The sequence below is a fragment of the Xiphophorus couchianus genome, chromosome 12 (assembly GCF_001444195.1).
Source record: "Xiphophorus couchianus chromosome 12, X_couchianus-1.0, whole genome shotgun sequence".
NCBI lineage: Eukaryota > Metazoa > Chordata > Actinopteri > Cyprinodontiformes > Poeciliidae > Xiphophorus > Xiphophorus couchianus.
In genome coordinates, this window is record NC_040239.1 from 14874238 (window position 1) to 14901675 (window position 27438).

General features: G+C 37.1%; 1 protein-coding gene across 2 annotated transcripts; it reads left to right on the forward strand.

The window, feature by feature from the left end:
* Window positions 1-329: 329 nt before the first annotated feature.
* Window positions 330-27280, forward strand: egflam (EGF-like, fibronectin type III and laminin G domains). 2 transcript variants are annotated; one of them, XM_028034692.1, is made up of 25 exons: window positions 330-921; window positions 6704-6813; window positions 7759-7845; window positions 9074-9100; window positions 9221-9338; window positions 9439-9574; window positions 16027-16193; window positions 18204-18316; window positions 18497-18744; window positions 18914-19101; window positions 19649-19749; window positions 19830-19930; window positions 20017-20161; window positions 21233-21422; window positions 21912-22037; window positions 22372-22615; window positions 22688-22799; window positions 23216-23332; window positions 23943-24123; window positions 24603-24626; window positions 24815-24893; window positions 25165-25308; window positions 25804-25887; window positions 25970-26073; window positions 26180-27280. In XM_028034692.1, exons 1-25 carry the CDS (start codon window positions 816-818, stop codon window positions 26329-26331), a joined length of 3204 nt encoding a protein of 1067 aa, XP_027890493.1. In that variant the 5' UTR covers window positions 330-815; the 3' UTR covers window positions 26332-27280. The 2 variants fall into 2 exon arrangements, with proteins under 2 accessions (XP_027890493.1, XP_027890494.1); XM_028034693.1 differs by lacking the exon at window positions 24603-24626.
* The last annotated feature ends 158 nt before the right edge of the window (window positions 27281-27438 follow it).

The window sequence follows — 27438 nt, forward strand, 5'->3', positions numbered from 1 at the left end:
TAGCCTACTGTGTCAATAACAAAAGGTGAAATAATCCGGCTCCTTCTGGCCAATTATTATGCAAAGTTATATTATGCTCAACTAACTGACAAAAAGTGAAATTTGAGCTGGTGGTCCACCTCATTTTAAAAAACTGTAACTAATTCATATAGAATCTTATTCAAATAATGCTCTTTCTCTCATAACAGAATTTCGCAGAAGCACAAACTTTTCAGATCTCACTCCTGCCAAGTGATTACAACATTAATGCTGTCCCGCACGCACAGCATTAATATTCAGAGTCTGTCGTTTGAGCGTCTCCCCCTGCTTCTGCGCCAAGACATGCTCTCCATCTGTGTCCAGTGCGCGGATTAGACGCTTATTATCCTCTTAGCTCTAAATGGCCCCACGTTCCTTGCACTTGGTTGTGAGGCTCATCTGCTGTCTAAGAGGCGAATCGGAGCGTGGCACGACATCGATCATGCGTAAAAATGACCGTGGCCACCATTCATCGGTGTTTGTGAGGACGAATTAACGGCGGGATTGTCGTCCATCGTCTGTCAGAGCGCATCTCCGGGGCTCGGTCACTAGGCTGCTCGTCCGTTCATGACCCACCCCACTGATCTTTTGCAGACTGTAATCTTATCAGTGTCAAAGCGTAGCTGCCCTTTCCCCCACGGACAGATCCCGTGCGTCTTTGGAGGGCGTTTGTCTCCACATTTGGAAGAGAGACGAGCTTTCATTTGAGGCAGCTTCCCCACCAGCTCAGCATCTACTTATTGATAAAGTTGCGCTTTTGGATATGTCCTAAAATGTGGATTTGACCAAGTGAAATTATGGATCTTACATGTAAAGAGAAGCGTCTGCTATGTTTACTTTTCTTTGCTATCTGCTCTGCCAGCGTTTGCTTTGGTGCCAGAAGATCAAATGCGCGGAGAAGTGGTGAGTTCAGCTTCCACAAACTAGTTGGACTGGGAACATGAAATATTATTCCAATGAGCATAACAATGAAATAAACTTGTAACATGCATGGCAACGTGAGGATGATAGCTGAGCATGCACTTTTTCTTTGTGCCACTGACTGTATTTTTAAATGTTTTCACCTTTTATTCATGATATCACAGAAAACTGAAGGATCACTGTTTAGAAAAAAAAATCACAATATATAAATCAAGACAGTTCGTTAATCTGTAAATCTTTTTATGTGTATTCAAAGACAGCAAAACACAACTTGGTACATTCCCTATTCAAAACAAAGCCCCTTTCCTTCCATAGAACAAAACTGCATGTTTTAGCAAAATTAAGTACAACTATGCCATTGTTATTTTAATGTGTTTTTTTTAACTTATGTTCTTTTTCAGTCCAGTTTACTGAGAAGAAATTTAAATGCAACCATTTCTATGCAGACTGACAAACATTGTTTTTATTTTCTGGTTTTGTGTTTCAGCTTTTTAACTTAAAATCGAAGAATAAAAGTCCATTCACAAAAATGCTGGGAAACATGATAGAAACAATGAAGTAGATATTTAGAAATGTGTTTCTTTTGCTTGCAATCAAGAATGGATTTCAGAGAAAGAAAAACTATTTATCAACTGTAAAAACAAAAACAGCAACTATTCTTAGTTAAAATATGCAAATAAATGTTGCAGAACAAATATTTTTATCCAGAGAGCACTACCTGGTCTGTCAAAGACAGTTCTTTAGAGGGAGCATCTGTGTATTTATTATTCAGGAAAACAATACTTGTAATTTTAAGATGAGAAAGATCAAAGGGGTGAAGAGGTGAAATATTATTAGGGAATCAATCAGAAGCCCTCAGTCTAACTACAACCCAATCACCTCTTATACTTGATGAAGATCAGACTCAAAACAGAAATAAATCCACAAAACAAACTGAGAACTGTTTCAGTGAACTCCCTGGAGCAGCATCACATGTGGTTTTCACTGCAGGAACAAGCATGAATGTCGCCCCCCTAGTCCTTGCTACGCTGCAGCTTCTCACAATTTTTTTTTTTTTTTCAAATTCCCTTGTTGAACAAACAGCTAAAAGTCGGACATTACTACTAAAAGAAAAGTAGTTACAAGATGACTTGTGTACTAAACAATGACAGATCTTCCTATCATCAGCACCAAGCAGGCTGAGCCTTCAATGTGGTGTCGTAAATAACAAATAAATGTATTTTTCTATTTCAGCCAAGCTCTTGAGTTAAGTAATTTTTTTCTCAACACCATGTCATCTGATCTCTACACTGCTAGATTTTTAGTGTATTTAGTTTAACTTCTATTTTACTATTTTACAAAGATTTTTGCAAGAAATAGTATAAATGCTTTGAAAGATAAAGATCTAAAGATAAGTAGATACGTTTTAGTTAAAGGTTAATGCTAAGCTTTCTTCTGTTCATTTTTTACACTACTGTGTACATCTTAGTTGAAATCCTTAGATTCCTCTTCAGTCACACCCTCTTTGTATCCGTTTCTTCTTTGTTTCTTTGTCCCACTTCCTTTACTTCTCTTTCCATCACTTCCTCTTTCCCTCACTGTCATTCCCCCTGACCACTGACTTTTTTTCACTCTCGGAGCCCTCAGGCCAATGTGGGTTGACTTTTACGTCTGTCTGTCTGCACAGTGTCCGAGTCACAGCTTTGACTGCCAAACATGCACAGGGCCGATGTAGCTCTGCATTTATGACTGCCAGTGACATTTGTACTTGTTGTTTTTTTCTGTCTTGATGTCTCTCAGAGCTTGTTTTCATGGAGGCTAGAATGTCAGCAGGGCTCAGTGTCCACATGCATCACTTCAGGCTTTGACAAAAAAGCTGGTGGTTTCAGGTTAAAATTGAATGAAGCTCCCCCCCTGAGGTGGTCTTTCTTTTTAATTCCTTGACAGCTTCATTCCCCCGTTTGAATAGACAGTTAAATTATTGATGGAATAATTCAGAAGCTTCGCTTTTTTTACTCTTATTGTTATGCATATCTAGCATTACGAAGTTGATAAGAGAACCATGCATTTTAATGAACCCTCCACAACCACTTCTCGCACTTGAACTTTTGTTTGGTGAAACACAATTAAAATTTAATAAAGACAAACCAGCTACTATTGTTTAAAACACAGCGTTTTGTTTTCATACCTTCAAACTCGTCCCACTTTGTTCTTTAAAGGAAGACAGCTGCATGCAGCTCACTGATCATTTTCTTTTGGGGGACAAAAATCTGGGAAGTAAATCTTTTCAACGTAAATCTTAAGGTGGAGATATGGAAGCAAATTATTTACAGTATAAGATTCAACAGTATAAGATTACTGTTGAACATATAAAAGCTGTGTTGAATGTTGAGGTTGCCAGATTAATAATTGACAGAGAATCAAAATTTTTCATTTCCAAAATAACCTACTCTTTGGTTACATCCTCATACCAAATAAAATTCCTGTTTATGAATTCATTTTTATCAAAAAATAAAAATGATATGTGATACAGAATCTAATCAGACAGGAACAAGACATTTAGAAGGTTTAGTTATTGCTGACTCCAGAATTTATGAATGTGAATAAGTAATCCATCCATCCATCCATCCATCCATCCATCCATCCATCCATCCATCCATCCATCCATCCATGCTCCTGAAAATAAAGGAAAACCAAAACATTCCTCTCTCACTCTCTAGCTCATTCTGGATGAGCTTAAGTTTTATTTTCTTTCTGGGGTTTATTCTGCTGTGTTTGGGACAAAGGTAGAATTTAGACATGTGACCTATAATTTATTTAACAATGGCAACTGATTTTCTGATTTACCCTGTTTCTTAGACATGATATTAAAAAAGAAACATAAAAAGAAATCTGATTAAATTGTAAAATATTCAAAATATTTATCACTTGTTCATAAATTTGGGGATCAATCATGACACCTAAATTAATTTTCTTACATTTGCAATTTGAATTTAAACTAAAAAAAAAATTTTAGTATGAGAATTAAAATTGAATTTTTATTAAAAATAATTTTTAATAACTTCTGGTTAATTTGAGTCTGAAAACCCTCAATTCAATTCAAATAGGCAATATTTAATCGGGGGAAAAAACACTGACAATAAAGCCACCGATCAGGTTGACAGGATGAGAGACCAGGAAAATATTCATTCAACTGTCTCTATCATGTTTGAAGTGGACAGTGGCCTCAAAGGATTTAGAAGGGCACTTGGCAAACACAGACCAGGGGTGATTCTGAGATTATCTTCTTGATAAGACAAGAGGGCATGTCTCAAGCCTCGCAGAGTATTATTAGATGTAGCAGGTGCTGATTAAAAAGCAAAATCAATACCTGTGAAATGTTGACTGATTTGACTTTTCTTCTGTCTGTGTTTGGGGAGACAGAAATATACAAAGTTCACCTGATGGAAGTACCAATCCTTGTTAAATGAGTGGCATGCTAATATCTGGAGATGATTTGTGATTCACATTAAACTATTGCTTTTATCTATAGTGAAATCATTTTTATCTTTTAAAAGCTTTGAATGGGTCATCCATGCTTTTATTACATCCCAACAGATATATTAACTCTTCTATACATTGGTGTTAGTTAGGTCTGCCTTGCATGACTGCAGCTTGTCCTTTGACCTGACACTAGAACATAAACATGCTGTTCTTGCTTCTCTTCACTGGTTTACTCTTCACTTTATAATTACCTTTAAAGTTTTATCATTGACCTATAAGGCACTGAAATTACTCGCTCTGATCTATTTGTCTGCCCTCTTGCATTCATATGTGCCCTTTGAGTCCCTTAGATCTAATAATTGCTTCTTTTTGGCTGGTAAAAAGGTTTAGGCTGGTCCACAGAGATAATCAGGTCTTTGGAGTTGCATGTCCTAAATAAAGTACTCATTTGCACTAACATCTAAACCATGTTAGTAGATGTTTTAAGTTACATCTATGAACATGTTTGGATGTGTCAGGCTATTACTACTGGTACACATTTAAATAGATGATGCTTAACCTGTAGTTTCAGCTGGTCAGTGTTTCTTCAATTGGTTGGTTATTTTCCAATGATTATAAGCAGATGAGAAATCAAGCAAACACTGCTTTGACTTTAGGTTTTAGAATAATGACTAACAAGGTGCAGGTGACGTCCATTTATTATTGCTGATAATGCATTAGTGCATGACATCCAAGTCTTTCCATTCTAACAGCATTTGCAGTCTGCAACAGAAAATGACCAATTTAAAAATATTCAGCTACACAACTCTTGAGTTCTCAGCAATTTAAAAGCATAAAAAGCACCAAATCAATACTGTATTATATTATGTTTTTACCTCTGCTCTTGTTTGTAACAGGAGTTAGCAAGGGAAATAAATATGTCGGTACGGGGGTGTCATATGGTGTAGAGGTAGAACGGAGGCTATTAGCGCTCAACGCAGCTGTCCGGGGTTTGATTCCTGACCTCAGGATATTTGCTGCATGTCTTCCCCCCTTCTCTCGCTGCTTGTTTCCTGTCTGCATACTGAAAAAGAAAGGCCACTAGTGCCTGGTTAGAGTCCAATTCTTCAGGTCATTCCTCCAACCTTCCAAAGATAAAGCAACAAGCATAACCATGTTGTCCAGCTAATTATGTAAAATTCAGTGTTCCCACATGTTCTTCAAATGTTAATTATGTGCTTAATTTTCCAACAAGCTTAAATGATTGCTTATTAAAACCAATATGCATTTTCCCAGCCAGTCTCTTGAGCTAAGTGATATTTTTTAAAGGATCTTAAGTTTACTCAAGAGCTGCAGATAAGGCTACCAGAAAAAAACGTGAAGGAATAAAAGCAGCAAACAACTGTGATTTTCTAAGACCAGTCTCCCACTGATGATCACCCAAATAATCTGTCAAAAATCAATCTAAATCATTAATTATTTTCTATCAATTAAATCATCTCACTTACAAAAAAGAGGGGATATTTATTTTTTTCTTTGTTTCTCAGGAATAAAATGTATCATGGACAAATCAAATTTAATTTAACTTTAGTTAAAGGGACAGTAATATGTAAAATAGACTTTTTTCAGTTACATCATGTTATAATGTTATTCTCTTACCAAGCAGCCTTTGATTCTTGCAAAGGCTCCTTTGCAAGAATCAAAGCAACCTGGACCTGATTCTTTTAGTTTTATTAGATGATAATGCAACACCATCATCTGTTTCAAGACCTTTATTCCTATGCTCTGATGTGAAAGTGAGTTAAAACCTTAAACATAAACTTTTATATGTCTATCCTCTTTTACCTCAGCTGCATGAAACTCATTCTCCATCTTTATAACTGATTATTATTCCCAATTTGTAAAAAGTCAAAAGCGTTTTTCAGGCAGAGAATCTAACTCTAAAAAAGAAAAGATTTCTTTAGGTTTTACGAAGGCAAAATGTCAAAAATAAGTGTGTCTTAGCTTACAATCATTAAAGGTTATGGTTCTCATGTGATTCTATTTTTTCCCCCATTTGATAGACATTTTAGAGTCACCTTTGTCAATGTATAAAGAGGAGAATATTGTTAAGCTTGTGTTTCAAGCAGTTTAGCTTTCATTTATAGAAATAATTCCATTAGAAATCCATTTGAAATAAATAAATAAAAATAAGTCTTGGTCAGTCAGAATGTGTCCTCAACAGTTCTTGAAAGCCTTGTCCTACTAACCCATGTACTCTTCCCAGCTGTATCTTGTTGTTTTCCTCACTGATTATGTCCATGTTTATGTTTGTACAAACCAGATCGTCTGAGTCCTCCATTAGACATCCAGCTGGAGACTCTCAATTGTAGCGCCTTCAGTGTGCGATGGAAAATGCCCCGCAGACATGTCAGCACAATCACTGGATACAAGGTAAGTGCAAACAGATTCTACATAAACGTTTAATGCAACACTTTGTCAATTGTCCACATTTTAAATACTTAATGTGTGCAGTGATCATTTAGAAATTATTTCTGATTGTTTTTATCTATCGGCCATCCTTTGGTGGTCTCATTTTGAAAGTCCTTCTACTAAGTAGAGCATCATCAAAAAAACATACAAAAACGGCAGAAACACCTTTTGAAATCTCACAAAGGTTTTCGAGATGGAAAATAAATCAAATTTCCACCGTTTTTTTCTTGAGTGCCTGTTCATTTCTTCCTGCCTGGCTGAGACACTCTTCTCTTCACTCTAAAGTGCCCATAAAACCATGTGTCCAGGAAGATGGCCATGAGGAAAAAGGACAAGTTATTTTTATCTTCCATGAGTTTGAATGGAACCCTTTCGTTGCCAAATGTATATTGTTATTTTTTAGGTGCAATATTGCTCTGGAAGGTGAGGTCAAATAAAATACATACTACATAAACATAAATGGATAAGTGGGATTATCTTTTTTGTAAACTTACATGGTGCATATTTTGTACTATAGTTAGAAAAAGAATGTAAAGTGCACATCCAATGTTCGTTGCATGGTTTCTTTTCTATGATGCACTCTTTCAACGCTGGCCATGTGTTTGAGCCTTACATAACACACCAGAAGTTTCTTTCTTCCTTCCTTGAATCAACCATTAAGAAATTGTGGATAAGTGTAACTGTGGGGGCTCCGTCTTTGGCCATATGTCTGCACTAAGAGGATTAGTCAGGACACTGGCTTCCCAAGAACTTACAGAGAAGCAAATGTGTTGCTTTGTAAGTTCAATAAAAGTCCTGTTTCTTTTTATTACAGCCATAAATAGCCATAAATAAATTGTTGCTGTTCTGTCCTAATATTGTTAAAACTAAATAATAGTAATTTATATCTGTACGTGTACTACTCAGGTCTTTTACACAGAGATGAAGAATGGCCGCCCAATTAGTACGACATCCATCATGGAGGTTCCGCTAAGTTTGGACATGCTAACCACTGTGAGTATACACATGGAGGTGTTTGTTATCTGGCATTAAAAAAGCTGGAGTCCTGTTCAGCTTGTCATGTTCCGTGTTTTTCTGTGTGTTTATTTCGAGTTTTCTGTGTCTCTGTGTTGTCCTGTTCTCCCCTCGATTACTCCCAGGTGTTTCTCGTTCCCTAATTACCCCGTGTGTATTTAGTGTCACCTGTATCTCTGTGTGGTCCTCGTCTAATGTGTTCTGAGTCCTTCGTGTGTCCATTGGAAAAACCAGTTGCTACCGGCGTTGAGCCCTGGCTTCCGCTCAGTCGTGCTGCCTGTGTTTTTGATGTTTATTTATTATTAAAACAACCGTTATTCATCTCACCTGGGTTATCTGCGTCTGCCTCACCACCTACACAGCACCGTTCCTGACACAGCTCTTTCCCCCCTGTTTTGGATTGGAATAAATAAATGTTTTCTTCATTGCAATAAGCATAAACACAGCAGTTTTGGATAGTCGAAAAGGACACGCAGAAGTGGGTTGTATCTCTTAAACGTTTTCATATTTTGTGAAGTTACAGCTACAAACTTCAGAGTATTCTGCGAAGGGAAAGAAAAATATAGCTGGTGTCTTAAACTGATGAAAATGGCAAGGAAGGGAATTAAACATAGAAGGATTTAATTAGTTCATGATAATCTCCAGATGTCGGCGATTCAGGAGGTAAAATCAGATGAGAGGAAAACTTTCAGTTTTGCTCTTCAAAAGTCTTGCCTTCACGAATATAAAGACCTGAAGACACACTTTCTGCTATACACATCACCTCTGTAATGAAATACTGTTGGTCTGGTGTTAAATACAAGGCAGTGGTTCTAAATATATAATGCTGAAAGAAAACCTTTTAGAGTAGAAAAAAACTTGAGACTGGGGCAGAGGTTCGTCTTTTAGCAGAACAACAACTCAAAGCAAACATCCAAACCTGGAAGTGGTTTAGGTTCAAGCATAGTCACATACACACCTAAGCAATAGGCATAACCTATTACAAAAATTAGAAATCACATTATATTTACTATCTTTATATGGTGATAAGTTAAATCTGATAGTTAATTATCAACATTTGATTAGTCTGACTATTAATATTATTGTCTGTTTGGTCAAACCTTTAAAAGCCACTGAGCAGTACATCTTTATTCTTGTGTCATATTTTAATCTTCTTAATGTTACAGTACATTCTAATATCATTGAATAAATCTGTGTTTTCTAACAGGGACAATTTGATGGACAAGCCAGCTTTGTAAGTAAAATAGAGCCCATTCGTTCCTCTCCCCCAACTTTTTTGTCTTACAACTCCTTTAACCCACTTTCACTGTCTTTCAATAATGTATCCGATATTTTTTGTGAATGTGCTCTGTAGGATGTAAACATTGGCAACCTGAAGATGAACTCTAAGTACAGAGTCAGTGTTGGAGCATACGGTTGGGCCGGGGAGGGTCGACCCAGCATGCCCAGAGACATCAGTACTGCTTCACATGGTAAGAATATCTGAGTGGAAGAAATCGGTAATTTAATAGTTTCCAGTGGAGTAGCCTAAATCATGATTAAACTAAATTTAATTTGGTTTTCTGCCTATAGAGATGTGCATGCCTCCATCACCTCCTACTCAGCCAATCGTCATGGCTGTATCGGACACAGAGTTGGCTTTATCTTGGCAGGAAGGAGAGAGTCAAGGAAGCTCCCCTGTTCTTCACTTTCTGGTGGCTTACATTAGGTCAGTCATGACTCATTCAGCATTTGCAAAAATGCAGTTGATAAAAATTTCAGACACATTAAAGACATCTTTGCACACAGACAAGGAGAAGTCATCTTTCTCAGTATGAACACTTTCCTCTATGTATGGATGAAATACAGAGAAAGCCTTAACAGAATAGAAATAAAAACATTACTATGTGAACACCTTTTCTGGACATGGATTTTGCAGAAATGTAGGGAAAATAATATCTTCATTTTCTCATTTTATGAGCAGTCCTGTCTCTGGATAAAAATGGACTGTTCAAAGTGCTGCCTTGTAAAAACCTGCTCCTTGAACTGTACATCACGTTTACTGAATTTATTAAATTTTGCTATCTTGCACAAGGATTTGTAAAAATTTTCAAAATGCGACATGACTGGCAGGTTTATATTCAAATCCTATTTTGCATCAAGATGCTGCTCAATAAGTTTCTAATTGTATATTCCAATAATTGTCTTAGACTATACCTTAATAAAAAAAGAGTTGCTCTTCATCATGCATGGTGTTACATCAATCCAGGAACACAGTCTCCAGAATACAAAAAATCATTGAAAACAGAACGATGCAGCATTAATCGCAGTTTATATAGTGTTTATGATTTAAATACTCCAACCTGTGTGGAAATGTTTAGCTAGAATGGAATTTAAATTAGCTTCAAGAATCCTGACTTTCTTTGAGGGAGAAGAGCTCTCTAGTTGGTTTCTGTCAAGGAAAAACACCGAAAATGGATAAAGACAGTTTTAATATTAGAGAACAATTCTCACGAGATGGTGTGCCTTCTCCAATCAGCAATTTCCTATGATAACATCACTGAATGCAAAGTTCAAGTGATTACATTAAGCATGTATTTAAGCTAATGATAACACTTCTATCATTAGCTCCTCTATCCTCCTGGGAACCGAAGAAAAAAAGTGTGTTTCAATTTCTTTTTTTGTGTGATTTCCTATCTATTTGTGCCTAAAAAAACACCTTACAATTAAAATTTTTTTAAACATATTTTTATTTTTAATTTCACAGCATGTCCACTGTAGTGGACAACAGGATGATTTTAGTGTGAAAATACAACTGAATTTAGAAAATGAGCAGATTATGTATTTAGAGTGATATTAACAAAAGAATAAATTTAATTTGATCAAAAAACTAAATTCTTTATCACTCTTGGTTGTTTTCTGTTGCTTACTGCTTGCACGGACAATAGTTGCCTGTGTATTTAGTTTAACATTGAACGTAAGCAGTTCTACAGTTCTTCTTTTGGATATTTTAGCGGTGATAATCCTGGAAGCACGTTTTCCTTTTGGTGATGCAGAGAAACATCTTGCATTTGGTACACCTCATGTATGTCTTGCCATTGCAGCCCTTATTCCTGCATCTTTCTGCATGCTTGATATCCACCATCTCTGGCATGTGCCTGGCCCCTAGTCTGCGTACAGAGGGCTCTGGTTGAGGGATCCTTGTTTTGGTTGGTGGCTGATACTCTTCTTCACTGTCTTCACTGCTGTCATCAAATGAAGCACTATCCAACAGCTCTTCAGCCAGGTGCAATTTGAAGTCCAGATACTGTTGGGTGTTCTTAGGTGATCGATTAATCGCTTTACTGTCAGACTTGTATTGGATCCAAGCGTTTGTAATGGCAACATCAAAGAAATGAGCGATCACACGTGATGTCCATTTCTTGGTCCTGGTTGACATGCGATAAAAGCTCAGCATTCGGTCACACAGGTCTACGCCACCCATGTTGTCATTGTATTCTCTGATCACTGCTGGTCGTCGCACCTGGACATGAGCCTTTTCTTTGTTGGACCATCTGCTACAGATATCTTCTGGATCTTTCCCATACACAGTGGAAGCCATCAACACTGGTTTATTGTCAAACCATTTAGTGATTGCCAGCTCAGGCCTCCTCCGGACCACCGTCACTGATGCTCCTCTCCCTTCTTTTCGCAACTGCTTATCTCCTGGTAGCTGGCATGGCTTTGGTACTCGGTTCCTCATTATTGTTCCAGTTGCTGGAAGACCCTTTGCAAGCAAAGCATCCATGAGATTGATTGTTGTGAAGTATCGATCAAAGAATACACAGGTTCCTGTGGGAAGAGATTCAACCAATCGCAAGACTGCTGCAGCTCCAACTCCCAACCTTTGGCCCCTGAACGTATTCTTCCCTTGATACACCTCAAAATCCAGCACCAGACCATTTGGAGAGGCAAGGACAAAGACCTTTAGGCCAGTAGGGTTTGGCTTGCCTGGGACATATTGCCTGACTGGACAGCGGCCTGTGAAAGGGATGATTTGCTCATCAATGCAGACCTTGTTATACCTTGGAAGTCTGAGACAACCTTGCCTCACACGGTCAAGCAATGGTCTGACTCTCCAAAGAATGTCTGACTCCTTTGTCTCTTCTGTTACATCCAGATCATCAACAATCTTGAGTGAGCTTCTCAGCTTGTAGAACCTATCCCTTGTCATTTTCCTGCTAATAACTGGCACTTTAGTTTTTTTAGCCCAAAACATTTTAACTCTGGGATAGCCAAGGCAGGCCATGTGTACTGATATGCCAAAGAAAATCTTGATTTCTTGAGCAGTAGTATTTAATGACACTCCTGTAGTTTGCAGCTGTCTTTGATTTGTAAAAGCTGCCAAATCTTCAAAGATTTTGTCGTCGATGTACTGCGAAAAGTATTGGATTGGACTCCAGTGTTCTCGGATTTTAGGGTCATCTTGACAGACAGGAAGCCCAGGTAGTGCAGGTGTGAATCTATTATGATGGATGGAAAAAAAACACAAATAAGTACTAAAATACTAAATACTAATACAGCAATAATCTAATATGATAATAGAATTGAATACATTAGCCTAGAACTAAATAAAACATACAAGGTAGTCCTGGCCCACAAAGCACGACGACTTTCCTGCTCCCTTTCTGGCTCTGAGTCTGTCTCCTCATCAGATACTCCTGCATCTTCTTCCTCTCCTTCTTCACCTACTTCTTCTTCACCATCTTCTCCTGTACCAGGCTGATACTCATCCTCATCCTCATCTGACAGCCCCAAATCTGAATCTCCCTCTACTATTCGGTATAAAATCCTCTCTGCTTCACTTCTTTCTCCTACAACAATGTTGACTCATTAGATACATTAAAATGGTCCTGGTGTCCACTGCAATTGACATTCTTAAAAGGACTGATATTTCAAAACAGAAATAATTAAACTGTTTTCTGAGATAAAAATATTATTATTGACATGTTAATAAACAACATTATATATAATTATCATGGTAAAAATAGCAATAGATAAAGAATAATTTGCTTACCTTTCCTCTTTCCATAAAATGTGGTTGTTGGTATGCCAGCCATTTTGATTGAAAAGAAAAAGTGAGTTCCCAGCATGCAAACCTATCACATGACACGTCACTGGAAAGCCCAGGATGTCCTCTAAAGAGTACTGCAGGGCTTGATAGGGTAACTCAAAATAGTAAAAGAAAATACAGGTGAACAAAATGTCCACTATAAAGGACACAAATGAATGGGCTGGGTCTCAGGAGGCTATACCCAGTTAATGTGGCAAAAAAACTATTACTTATCATTTGATTCTCTTCTTCTGTCAGCGTTCATGTTATCACCATGAGTTCCTTCTTCATCTCATAAACCTCACAAATGTTGTTTCCCCCTAGCTCCCAATGCACACACAATAAGGCTGTGAGTGTGCAGACTGTCCTTCAGCCCACTGCATTGTAAATAATCTGTTGTGGTGGAGTGAGATCTATCGGAGCAATGACTCACCACGTCGATGGACGTTCAAAAGCCTCCTTTTTTGGCTCAAACAGCCAGCAAGTCTTTGTTAGACAGCGAGTGTTTCAGTTGTTCATGTTGTAAGTTTTATTAGTCTTATTGTTGGTGAATGAGGCTTGCAATGCCCTCTGCTTTATGAGTCTAGTAATGCTAAGACTGCTAATCACGTCTTAGCCCTTTATCCACTGTAAGATTCTTTTAATCCAAGTCTTGGACAAGATGTGAATAAGTACATTTTACAAAATGACCTTTGTTACGGGGCAACTGGAAAGTATTCATAGTACTTCAATTTTTTCCCACTTTAAGTTAAAGTCTCATTCCAAATTGTATTAAATTAATATCTTTCCTCAAAATTCTACACACAAATATCCCATTATAATGATGTGGGGGAAAAAAGTGTTCTTCAAATTTATTAAAAGTAGAAAACCAAGAAATCACACTTATGTCAGTATTACCAGCTTTTGACAAAAGGTTAAAAACTGAGCAGGTTCCACTGATCATCTTAGAGATGTCTCTACAGCTTTAACAAAGTTCACCTGTAGGAAATAAAGTGGATTGGACTTGATTTGGAAAGGCACGCACCTGTCAAATTAAGGTTCCACTGTTTACATCAGGTCAGAGGTCAAACACCAAGCATGGAATCAGAGGAATTGTCTATAAGTCTCAGAGACAGTATTGTCTTGAGGCACAAATCTGAGAAAAGACCCAAAAATATTTCTGCTGCTGTGAAGGTCCCGCTGAGCTCAGTGACCTTCATCAATTGTGAATGGAAGACATTAGGAACCAGCAGGACTCTTCCTAGAGCTGGCCGGTCATCTAACCTGGAGGAGGCGCTGTGTTTTTATATCTGAAGTGATGAAGTTGTACCAAGCCGTACCACTGCAACCAATATTTAACTACCTAAGAACCATTTGACCAAAGACCAGGAGTGAGACGGTTTAGGCAAAATAATGACGAAAGAATTGGACAAAAATGTCAAAATTTGTATAGAAACATAAAGATAACATCCTAAATAACCTATTTAGACTATTAGCAAATAAAGGTCATTTGGGGTTGAATTTCACTAGGACTGTCAATGGATGTGTAAATCTGATTTCTTGTTTTTCTATTTTCTGTAAATTTACAAAACACTCAAAACCTGTTCCCCACATTGTCATCAATTGGTATTTGTAGAATTTTGAAGACATTGATTAAAACAATTTGGAATAAACATAACAAAATGTGGAAAAAGTGAAGCACTGTAAATACTTTCTGGATGTCCTTTAAAATCTAACTTCAGTTATCTTTATTGTGCAGATACATCTGGTGAAAGTGGCATTAAATTTTCACATCTTTAAAATTGATTTGTTCAAACTTAAATCCAAAGCATAACTGAGAAAGGGTAAAGAGTATGCAAAATGAAGTGGCTGGTCCCTTAAAATGTCAAATACATTTAATGGTGCATTCTTGTAAACATTGGAAGCATTTTTTTAAATTAGTTATAAGTGTGTATTAATGGCTGGAAATCTGACATGTTCTTCAAACGCATAACTCTGAATATACAGCTCTCTTTTGTATGCATCTCTACTGGTCTGTTCAGTGTAACCACTTGTGTTTTGACACAAGAGTCAGTGGGGACATGAGAAAGAATGAATTTCTTTTTCTTTCTGTTAGCACACACAGACGCGCACGCAAACACACACACTACAAAGAGGCTCCTATGTCTAGACTGTCTGCAGAGACGCTGAGGTCACAAATGAGTAACTCGGGTCTCTTTGATGATAGCCCAACCCGTAGGTGAACTATGTATTTTTTTTGTATACTTAAACAATGTGTTTTTGGTCAAATATCACAGGTGAAAAAGGGCTGTGAAGGTGTTAAAAGTGCTGTAAAACTACAGTGCTGATGTTTGTAATGGAGAGCTTATGGCTTTTGATTGTGTGACTGCAAAGAAACAAAGAGAGAAAAAGAGACAGTCTTTCACTGTGACAGTCAGACATGAATGTGTGTCTCTGTCTGGGTTTGCTGGTATTCACTCAGAAGGGCCATCTCAGATGCAAATCCTTCTCTACATCTTCCAGCTCAAGAGACGCCTTGAGTGTTTTGCTACCGCTGAAGATGAAGAAACAATAAAAAGCCATTTATTTATTCATGCGGGTAATTTCCTGCAATTTTTGTTATCATGATGAATTGAATTGAAACTATGCCAGCACTGAAGTCAATTTAATTTTAGTAATGAAATAAAAGTGAATTATATTAAATACTTTTTTTCTTAATCCTTTTTTTTAGTCAGATAACAAATAAAAACAAAAAATAATGATTTCTTTATTTATTTTCTTTTGAATCAAATCTTGATTGAATGTTGAATGTTGTAAGAGCCGTCAACATACACTTATTTTTATAAATAAGAAGACAATAGAATAGAAAACAATTTTATTGTCCCAAACTGGGCAAAATCAGTTGTGGCAGAATGAAAATGAGAAAAACTGCAAATAAAATATAGAGCATTACAGTCCACAGAATAAAAAATTAAAATATAATATAAAATGTGTTGAATATTGAAAAATCAAATGCACAAATGAATGGAAAAGTAAAGTAAATTCAGTGCTATATGTTTTTTCTTGTGTTCTCTCTTATTTCTATGTAATGTTCTTTATTTCTGTGCTAGGCCAGAAATGGACACAGAGTGGACTTATATACGGGAGCCCATTGAGACCAGCTCCATGGTTTTAAAAGGACTGCTACCAGAAACCGAGTACCAGTTTGTTGTAAGAGCCGTCAACATACACGGTGTAAGCCCACCCAGCCACATCAACAACCCCGTACGAACTCTCGGTGAGTCCAGGTGTCGATCTCACAGTCGCTTTAGTAGCTGAAATGCTGCATTCTCTACCAGCTTCTACATCAGTATGTTTTAACAACATTTTGAAGCTTCTCAGTTTTCAGTAACACTTTATTTGACGGGTTGTGAATAAGACTGTCATGACACCATCATAAACATGACATAACACCTGTTATGAACATGAGTAAGTCTTTATGAATATTTATGACTGTTGTCATAAAGTGTCATTCTGTAAATCCTGACACTTTTAGCACAAAGTTGACATTATTCAAAATGTCTTTGTTATGACAACTTGACATTAACCAAGAAATCATGATCTGACATAAGTTTGTTATAAAAGTATTACTGATTAAACTTTAAAAATTGTGTAGCTTTGTTATTAAAGCTAAAGTTTAATGTTCATGACAGGTGTTATGTCATGTTTATGATGGTGTCATGACAGTCTTATTCACAACCCGTCAAATAAAGTGTTACCCAGTTTTCTTACCTGGAGTTCATTTGAAGTATGAACTCTGTTTAAAACTTATTCTTGGTGACCAATTTTTGCTAAAACAACACAAAGGAAATGACCCTAAAGACACATTCTTTACTACACAGACATTCTACATGAATTATTAGGTATTCAAGTTTTCTTTTCTCTAATCTCTGATTAAATGAATCTGCTTATGAATCATTATATTAAAATGTATTGTAATGTTATAGGATCTCTGAGCAACATTTTTTCTAATTTGTCCAGGTGAGATGTGTCTGACTTTGTTTCCAGTTCTGGAGAAAAACCCCAGTAATAGCAGCAGACTTGCTTAATATGTCTGTGATATGTCTGCATTTATGTTACAAAACTTTGTTGATATTCCACTAATGTCGATAAAACACAATTTCACAATTGCGTTTTTTTCTTTAAATAACAAACGCAATTAAAATCACACGTGGAATAAGTTTGTCCACGTGAGAAGTCATCAAAAAACATTTTGCGCCAGCATCCTCCTGTCACTTCCTGTCATCTTCTTCGTCTTTTCTGTCAGTAGTAACATCCAGTTGTTGATCACATGTTTGGTGTGATGTGGTAAAGTGTACTTACTATTTTGTGGCTGCAGAAGGCAACACATTTAATTGGCTTTTCTAACTAACTGCTCTGCAAATGGTAGGCAGCTAAGTTGAGTTAACTGTTGTCAAAAACTCATGACAAAATTGAGTGCTTAAAAGGATGCAATAAAGATGAAAGCTACATAAAAGGGGGCAAAATGAGCCATTTAGAGCGGCAAAGAGAAACACACTGACTAAGCAATACAGAAGCATTGTTTCTCAGCAGGGGATGAAAGCGGGTTATGTCCCTGTCTCATCAGACAGGATTACGTGTGTGATGCTAGACCCCTACACTGTCGTTCACGTTAATAGAAATGCGAACACACGCACAGTGGGCCACGGCTGGAGGGCGCAGCAGGGGTGGGACTGAGTGACTGACTTTTCCTGGTGCTCTTTATGTGAAGTTGTCTGTTTTAGCCAGAAAAACAGTGCAACCGTGTAAACAGGGTTATACAATAGCTTAACCGCTGCACAATTGTATATCTCACTTGCTTTTTCATGTTTTAATGTAATTTGACCAATTAGCAACTCAATCTCCACATCCATTCCTCTTTAAAGGCTGATTTGTGTCTAAATCAACCTTTGTATTTAATGAATAAAATACTTTCCCATTAAACTATACACTACACTTAAAAACTGTATGCACTGAAAACTGTTTACCATTCAGGATAAATTCATAAAACACTAATAATTAAGATAAATGAGGAATTTGAGCAGTATGGAGGCAGTGGGGTATTCTAATTCGTTTCTTTTGAAGAGCTGAGTGTCGGAAGGAAAACTTTAACACGGTTGTGGTAATTGCCTTAAGAAAAGTAAATGTACATGCTTTTTGGTTTCTCGCTTTTGGTTTATGTTTCTATTGTTTGCATTTGAAATATAATACTCTCGTCATTATTTTCTACGCCTCATTTTTGTGACAGGTTCAGTAGACATGGGCAGTGGGGATGTGGGACACTATAACACTGATTCCAGATATAAAGATGAAGATGGATTTGACATTGATGATTCAGATTATGATGTCTTTATTGAAGAGGTAGGTGTTAGGTATTAGTAATTCAAATCCAATTAATTTTTTTTATTATCTTTTTAAAATTCAAAATAAGTCCCAAGAAAGCACAGTTCATTTGAAAATACTGAAAAGTATTAGAAAGACGTCTGACTAAACCTGCAAAGTTTGACGTCTTGTTATGTTTTTAACCTGTTTATTCCCCAGTTGAAGCCATTCCTAGGTATCGGTGAGAACAACGGAAAGTCCCAACTCCGTTCACATCCTGGTCCTCCATCTGGACGAAATGTTGTTTACCACATGAACAGCAAAGTTCCTCCAAATGTCACCGATCAACCAGTTGATGTGACCCCCTCGTCCATATTCTCAGACTTCACAGATCTGGTTTTTACAGTCCCTTCAGAGCGTAGCAGTACTACTGACACAACAGCTACTGCTCCACCCACCACTACCAGGTAAATGGGTTCATATAAAGTGCATTACCTGAAGCCTACATTTGAAACAACAGGGAAACATTTTTACAACTTAGGCTGCTACTGGAGAAGTGCCCTAAAAATTGGAAATAAAGCTTTAGTACAGAGTAACCATGGTTTGTCTTCTTTCTCATTTTTGAATTGACATCAGCCCTCCTTTGGCCACCACCACTTCCATCCGTACCATCTCGCCCTGGCAGGGTGAGATACCTCGCGTCTACGACATGACTTGTGGTGATACTGTGTGTCCACCTGACAGTTTCTGCCTCACTGATTACGAGAGCGGAGGTTCCCGCTGCCACTGTAACCTGGGGCATGGAGGAGACTCTTGTTCTGAGGGTAAGAAACTGAAAGATGCAATACCTGCTTTGCTACATTTGTACTATTTATATGAGAAATAAATGTTTACTTAACTATTGGTTTAAGGGATATTGAACCCAGGCATTTACGTACACTGTAGCAAAAGACATAACCTTTTATCTCACTATCTGACAACAAAAAGAACTCACCCTTTTCTGTTTTAAGTTAGGTAGGAAGAACAAAATTATTTGGATTTCTTAACGGAGGTGGTGGCATCATGCGCAGGAGTCTTTTGCAGTAGAAGTGACTAGTGCACTTCAAAAAATAAATGATACCCCTTGATTACAAGGGGTTGATTACAAAGTGGCTTAAAGACAACAAAGTCAACTCACAGTGTGTTCAAATATCTAAGTTTAACTCTATATGTCTTCATTTTATACCTAAATATGTAAAATAAAATGTAAAAGTACCAGTAGTGAGCTCTTGCTATGATTATAATCATAGGGAAAGATGGCATAGTCATTTTGAGTTGTTTTTCTTTCATCTTCCACCCATTTTTACAAATTTCCTCATCGTTCTTCTTCAGCTGTGACAGTGAACTTTCCCAGGTTCTATGGCTACTCTCACATGACCTTTGAACCCCTGAAAAATTCATACCAGACCTTTCAAATCGCATTAGAGTTTAAGGTAAGACATTTGGCTTTTTCATAACTTTATTTTCTCTGAGTCAAGAAATGTGTTTGAAACATGTTATTTCTCTTCTATAGGCTGATTCTGAGGACGGCTTGTTGCTTTACTGTGGAGAGAATGAACATGGCCGTGGAGATTTTATGTCTTTAGCTTTGGTTCAAGGCAAACTTCACTACAGGTAAGGAGTCACACTTTACATCATTCTGATCATTCTGATCACTCATGGGAACAAGAATAAATAATGTGCATAATTTGTCTCTTCAGGTTCAACTGTGGCACCGGAGCTGCCCAGATAATCAGTGAGAGCCCTGTTGTTCTCGGCCAGTGGCACATCGTCACTATATTCAGAGATGGAATGAGCGGTTGGCTCCGTATGGACAATGACAACCCCATATCTGGACGCTCACAGGTAACCAAAGCACTTAAATGTTAAACATCAGAAACAATATTGCAGTATCTTGTGAAAGCATTCATACCGTTTGGCAATTTTTCAAGTACAAATAACCTCAACATATATTATTGGTATTTTATGTGATGGACCAACATAAATAATTGTGAAGTAGCGTTTACAGATTTTACAAAAACACATTTAAAATAAGATATGTATTTGTTTTCTCTCCACATTTTATCTCAAAACAGTTTTCTTTTATGGATGAAATCTTGGATCTTAATGACACAATCTATATAAGTAAATGTAAAATAAATTACACCTGCCATACATGCTTGGTCATTGGGTTCTGGTTTCTATTACCAGTCTATGACAGAGCAATAAAAAGACCCGGTGGACAGATAACCATGCACTAACAAAACCCAGGGAAATATAGAGACAGTTTAACTTACCACTTGGGTCTTTGAATGTGAGAGGAACAGAGGAACATAGAGGAGAACCTGCAAACTCCTTGCAGAAAGGATTTGAAGAGGACCTTCTTGATGCAGAGAAATAGTGCTAATGATGTTTCAGTTACATTTATGTCTGGACTTTGACTGGGCCATTCTAACATGTAGATATGTTTGATCTCAATCATTCCATTTGAACTCTGGCCATATACAGTATGTTAGGTCTTTTTCCTGCTGAAAGCAAATTGTTGCACACTCTTTTATTAATTAAATACGCATGCATGCCAGAGCTGTTAGATTTTAATTTGTAAATATTTTTGAAAATCATGCCCTCCTTTCCATGCACTTGATAATTGCAAAACTTGGTGTTTGTTTTTCATCTAAAATACCAATACTTATCTGAATATACTTGGTCAGAAAAGGTTCAAAAGCTATAAATATTGTACTTTTGTGAGGTGATGTACATCAGAGTCTTACTGGCAGAAACACACCAATGAAGCATATTTTTGCCATCAAATGTAAAAGCAACATATAAGTCATTTATTGCTAGAAAAATATTAGATGATTTGCCTTCAAAATTAATGTGTCTTTACTGTTACAGAGGACAAGGCACACTTTGCTCTTTTCAATCTTGTTCCTTCAGGGTCAATACACTAAGATTACTTTTCGCTCGCCGCTGTATGTGGGTGGATCTCCTAGTGCTTACTGGCTGGTCAGGGCGACAGGCACAAATTGTGGCTTTGTGGGCTGCATTCAGAGCCTGACCATCAACAACAAGGCTATCGACATTAGGCCATGGCCACAGGGCAAAGCTCTCAGCGGAGCTGATATAGGTGAGGGATGGATGGCTTTCATGTGTTTTCTCTGTATGCTCATGATTTATATACTTTTTTCCAGAAGCTGAGCAGAAATCTAATAATTAAACAGTGACTTCATATAGAAAAATACTAAAACAAAGGTTTTGTTTAAATATGAATGGCATCATCACTAAAAACCCTGTATTATATATTAATAAGGTTCCTTTGAGCAAAAAAAACTTAATTTTTGCTTCAAGATGAGAACAAATATTGTTGTACAGCTCAAAGCTGAGAATAAAATTGTACACTGAAATACATAGATTTTATTACTTAGTTATGTTTTTTTTTCAAGTTTTTATGTATGTAGTAACCTCTATTAAAATGAAACGTAAAATATAACAATATATAGATCAGAAAATATAAGTTAAAAATGTATCTTTGTATTTTCATTATCGAACACATTGAAATAGAATTTTTTTTTTCCAAGTTAAATGTGCAGATGAACTTTTTGTTCTTATTTGCAAGGTGAGTGCAGCGACAGAGTGTGTGACATGGTTAGCTGTGCCAACGGTGGAGTCTGCTTTGCAAACCGTGCTGACGACTACATTTGCCTCTGTCCTCTCGGCTTCAAGGGAGCTCTTTGTGAAGAGAGTGAGTTAACAACATTGCCTTTTCCATAAAGAATATGCAGGTTTTATTTACGCTGATAACTTTTAATCACTTTTATTTTTGTGGTGATTACTCTACATTTTAGAGGCAATTGAAGAGAATTGCCTCTCTTCAATTCGCTAGAAGATTATTACTTCTAGCGTGATTGTAAAGCGATTGATTGCATGTTAGAGGAGCTTTGCCACAATTCAATTTTTCACATTTTTGCTTTTCTCACCTAAATTCTTCCTGCCATTCGCTTTTCACATATGCTAATGCTTACTTATGTTTATCGCTAATCTTCTTCTTTTCTCAAGTTCTTTGTTCAATCCTTCAGGTTTCTCTCTGTCCTCTCCCCTCTTCAATGAAACTGTGTTTTCGTACGCTGTCATCTGGTGGCCTCAGTCCTCCCAGAGTTACCTCTCTTTCATGGAGTTTGAGGTGACATTCTGGCCATCAGTGCCCAGCGGGGTGCTGCTGTACAGTGATGATGCAGGCAGCAGAGACTTCCTTGCTATAAACTTGGTGGACAGATACTTAGAGTTCAGATTTGACTGTGGCTCTGGAGAAGCTGTTATAAGGTAACACACTGATCACCTCCTCTGTCACTTGCTGCTACTGATTTCTGACTAAGTGTGTGATTTGTGGTGCAGGAGTGAAGAGCAGATCAATCTGGACTCCTGGCATGAGTTGAGAGTATCTCGAACTGCTAAAAGTGGGATCCTGCAAGTGGACAACCAAAAACCGATGGAGGGAATTGCTGAGGTATTTCTCAAACTCATCGTGGAAGTTTCAAACCTAGCTTTACTAACTTAAATGCGTAAGAGAATCAAAACAACACGATTTTAAATGCATGACTCTTATTGACACTTTTACTCGCTATTGACATTCATCGTTAGTTTCCAGGTTGAACTAAAGTAAAAGGAAAAAAATATTTTCAATTCCATGTTTGTTTAATTTAATTTATATAATTTCAAGCTAAATTTAACTGCACAATTTACATGTTTCACAAAACTAGAGATTTTTAGAGTTCTTTTGAAAAACATGCAAGTTATAATGTTCCTTTTTATTATCTAATTTTCTGATTGTTCACCATCCATCCATCCATCCATCCATCCATCCATCCATCCATCCAGCTTAATCCCAAGAATAATCTCATATCTCTTATATTTCCTTTTCAGGGAGCTTTCACTCAGATCAACTGCAGTTCGCCTCTCTATCTCGGTGGGGTGCCAGACTATGAAAAAACCAAGAGGACAGCAGGTGTAATGAAGCCCTTTACTGGGATCATTCAGAAGGTGAGTCTGACTACGTAAAAGGCTGAACTTGTGGCAACAAAATCCAACAAGTGTGTATAGATGTGTTTTTAAGAGTAATATATGAGAGAGGAGGAATCTATAACAACAGATAGGATCCAAACTGTTAAGGCGCCTGTGAGACCATCTGGTACATAACATCAGGGTAGAAGATACAGACAGGTAGGGTGGACATTTGTTTACATAACAAACATCTAAATATGAAGAAGAAACTATAAATGCATAGTAAACCACAAGATAAAAAATAAGAATATGGGATTATAACTAATGTGTGAAAGAAACTGTGCAGTAAAGTTAAACTATGTATGTTTTATAAAGCATGAGATGACTGAATTGAATAACAAATAATAAAGGAATCAGTAATTGCATCTGTTTTACATTTTTGCAATAGTTACTGTTAGAAGCCTGGGTGTACAGTCGAAGGTTCAGTTCCTAGTTTCAACTGTACAACATAATTACATATGTGATGTTCCTGGTCTCTGCAAAAAAATGGTTTAATTTTCACATGTTCTAAAACTTTCATTTTCTTAAAATGTTGTCCATATTTTCTTTTTTTCTCCATTTACTGTTTTTTTTCTTCTTACTTTCCCAGCTGATTCTCAATGACCGCACCATGCCAATCACAGCTGGCTCTGCTGGCGGTGTAAATATTGCAAATTCAGCACATCCATGTGTGGAAAATCCTTGTGCCAATGGAGGGACCTGCAGGCCAAAGTGGGATGACTATGAGTGTGACTGCCCTCTAGGGTATGATGGAAGGCACTGCCAGAAAGGTCAGAAACAGGAAAGAAAAATGTATAATCCATGAACGAGCTGCTTCCTTTCCACTGTGGTTGCTTGGATGTTTTTAGTCCATAAACAGTCATGAATAGTTAAAAGCCGGCGAGATGAGGCACACAGTTTCTCAAACAACATCCGCTCTTCTGAAAAGTTAACAGGAGAGGAAGATTATAGTTGTTTGAGTTGTGATAAAAACATCAGACTTTAAATATTAATCACATTACTGAAAGAAATTACATTCTCAAGTTGCTAAATATTAAATGTAATGCACAAAATAAAGCAAAAAGCAGAAAAAGTCAGTATTCAAATTCACAAAGAGGACTACAATACTTTATGAGGTAAAGTTTTTATCGTTTTCTTATCTGCAAGATTAATGATATTTAGACTTAGAAGTAATTAGACAAAAATATTGGAAACTAATTTTCTTAAATGTGTCTGTGCCTTCTTTGTTTTTAATGCTTTCATTGAACAGAGTGTGGAAATTACTGTTTGAACAGTAAGTCATTTTCTGCTAATTCAAAAAGCACACAGTGTATTACTACATTTTTAATATATAGACATTTGCTCCCTTTAATAAATCCCATTGTAGACAGATCAGTATTTTCTCAACTAGTTTAGCTTATTGCACGCAGATACTGCCACCTGGTGTTCATATGCAATTATTACATTCCCCTCTCTACGCAGCTGTGACTGAAGCCATAGAAATACCCCAGTTTATAGGCAGAAGCTATCTGACCTATGACAACAGAGATATCCTGAAAAGGTTGGTATTAATATAAATTTAAACATCTGTTTAAAAAGTATTACGTATTTGAGGCGTGCTATGGTGGCGTAGGGGATAGCACGACCCACGTTTAGAGGCCTTGAGTCCTCGTCGCGGGTTCGATTCTCGGACCAGGCGACATTTGCCGCATGTCCTTCCCCCTTTCCCGTCAGCCTATTTTCATATAAGGGACACTAGAGCCCACAAAAGACCCCCAGGAGGGGAGAAAAGAAAGTACTACATTTTCTCAGTTTTATTTTTCTTATTTCAGGGTGTCTGGGTCCAGGACAAACCTTTTCATGCATTTTAAGAGCACAGCCAAGGATGGTTTATTACTCTGGCGAGGAGACAGTCCAATGAGACCCAACAGTGACTTTATCTCCATGGGGCTTCAAGACGGGGCTCTGATTTTCAGGTAACCCTATACCTGAGAAACAATTTTAAGTGTTTTGTTTATATGGTAGAATCCTTATTTACAGTGGGATTAGATTAAACACTTGGAATTTATTTACTAATTAAGATACATCTGAAGTTAGAACTGGCTGCACAACTATTAAGGAAGGGGTATCAAAGTTAAAAAAGCTGAAAAACAATTTTTTAAATCAATGTGTCATGTTCCTTGTAATTCACAATTATGCACTTTTGCTGGTCTATTGTACTGAAATGTCCACTGAAATAAGTTGTCCGTAAATTAGCCAAATGTGGAGAAATTTCGGATGTATCTTGTGAAAGGCAGATTTCATCAGAAGAGAAAAGTTTGATCCCTATCAAACAGAAATGATAGGAAGCAAAACTGATAACAATTTGACTGTCTTAAAAGTGTCAAGGAGAGTGATCTTTGAAAATGACCTATGAACACATGTCAGAATAAGTTGTTCAGCTATTAAATCACTACACATTTCTGTTGTAGTTATAACTTGGGCAGCGGTATGGCTAACATTGTTGTCAACGGGACGTTTAGTGATGGAAAGTGGCACAGAGTCAAGGCTGTCAGGTAAGCTCTAAGAGAAACTGATTGCAGCTGCTTTTCACAAAGATGGAAGCTTTGCTTGAATCTAAGTTTGTCTCTCTTTCAGGGATGGCCAATCAGGGAAGCTGACGGTCGATGATTACGGAGCAAAGACAGGCAGGTCACCTGGCAAGATGAGACAACTCAATATAAATGGACCCTTGTATGTTGGTAGGTGGTTTATGTTCTGTCAGCATCACTACGTTTTTGATTCCTGTATTTTTCATAGCTTCCCTGTCTTTTGTTTGCTTTATCTTGTTTTTTTTTTTAACCATAGGTGGCATGAAAGAGATCGCCCTTCACACAAACAGACAATACCTGGGAGGACTGGTGGGCTGCGTGTCCCATTTTACACTTTCCACTGACTATCACTTAGCTTTGGTGGAGGACGCAGCTGATGGCAAGAACATTAACACCTGCTCCAACTAGAGGATTTTTTCACATAAGGGGAGAGTTTCAACAAATTTTTCAGCCTGATTTGTCACCGTGAATTTCACTTGTCAGAACCACAGCAGTAAAAACTAAAGTGTTTTTTTTATTGTTAATATTTTTAAATGCATCATAGGGTATGTACTGAAGTCATTCTGGCAAGAAGTGTTGTCACATGAATGTTTTTATGATCTCTCTAACTTGCAGAGTAAAAATGTTTGCTGTAATTTTAAAAAAAATATTTTGGTTTTAACAAGCTTTGATCCGAGGTTGCAGGAAGAACTGACTGCAGAGGCACAAGTGCTCTATCTGAATCCACATCACAATCATGGATTATGTTCTTTGCAAAAACTAAAGTAAATAGAGAACAAAAAAACTGTTTTTATGGGACAATTCCAACCATATCTGTACTCTTTTTCTTTTTACTGTAATCCCGTCTTTGATTGCTGAAAGCACCAAAGGAACTTCATTCACCATGAACTTGAGCAGCCAGCGGAGATAACCTTCGTTCCAGATAATCTTGGTTTTGGCTCTTCAGGATATTTGTGTCTTTCGTGTGATATTTGTTTTTTTGTTTGACATGTTTTGTCATTAGTTGGACACATTTTGAAAAGTATTTTGTGATATTAGTATACTCTAACTGTTTAGTTTTTACACTAAGGGGTTCATTTGCCTGTAGCAGTTTTATGTCCTTGTCCAACTTACTTATCATTCAGTTTTATCTTTTAGTTTCGGTCACATGACATCCTGATCTTGACGTGGGGTGAATTTTGGTTAAAAGAGAGACAGGATTGCTGTCATCTGACACAAACCCCATTAAATGCCAGCATTTACATTCCTTTCACGTCTATCACATGTTCACCAGTAAACAAATATGTTTTCTTGTTGTCATCTGTACAGGTTCTGAATATTTTTTTACCCTGTAAAATAACATTAAGTTTTAAAAATATGTCTTAAGTCTCCTTTTACTCTAGATTAAAATCACATTAAGACATTATTCAGAACAAGGATGCTTGTGCAGGCTCAGGAGTGCATCAAACGTGTATGGACTAATTTTAGCATGCCCCAAACATTGTGTTGGTATTAAAGTGGCAGCATAGATCCTGA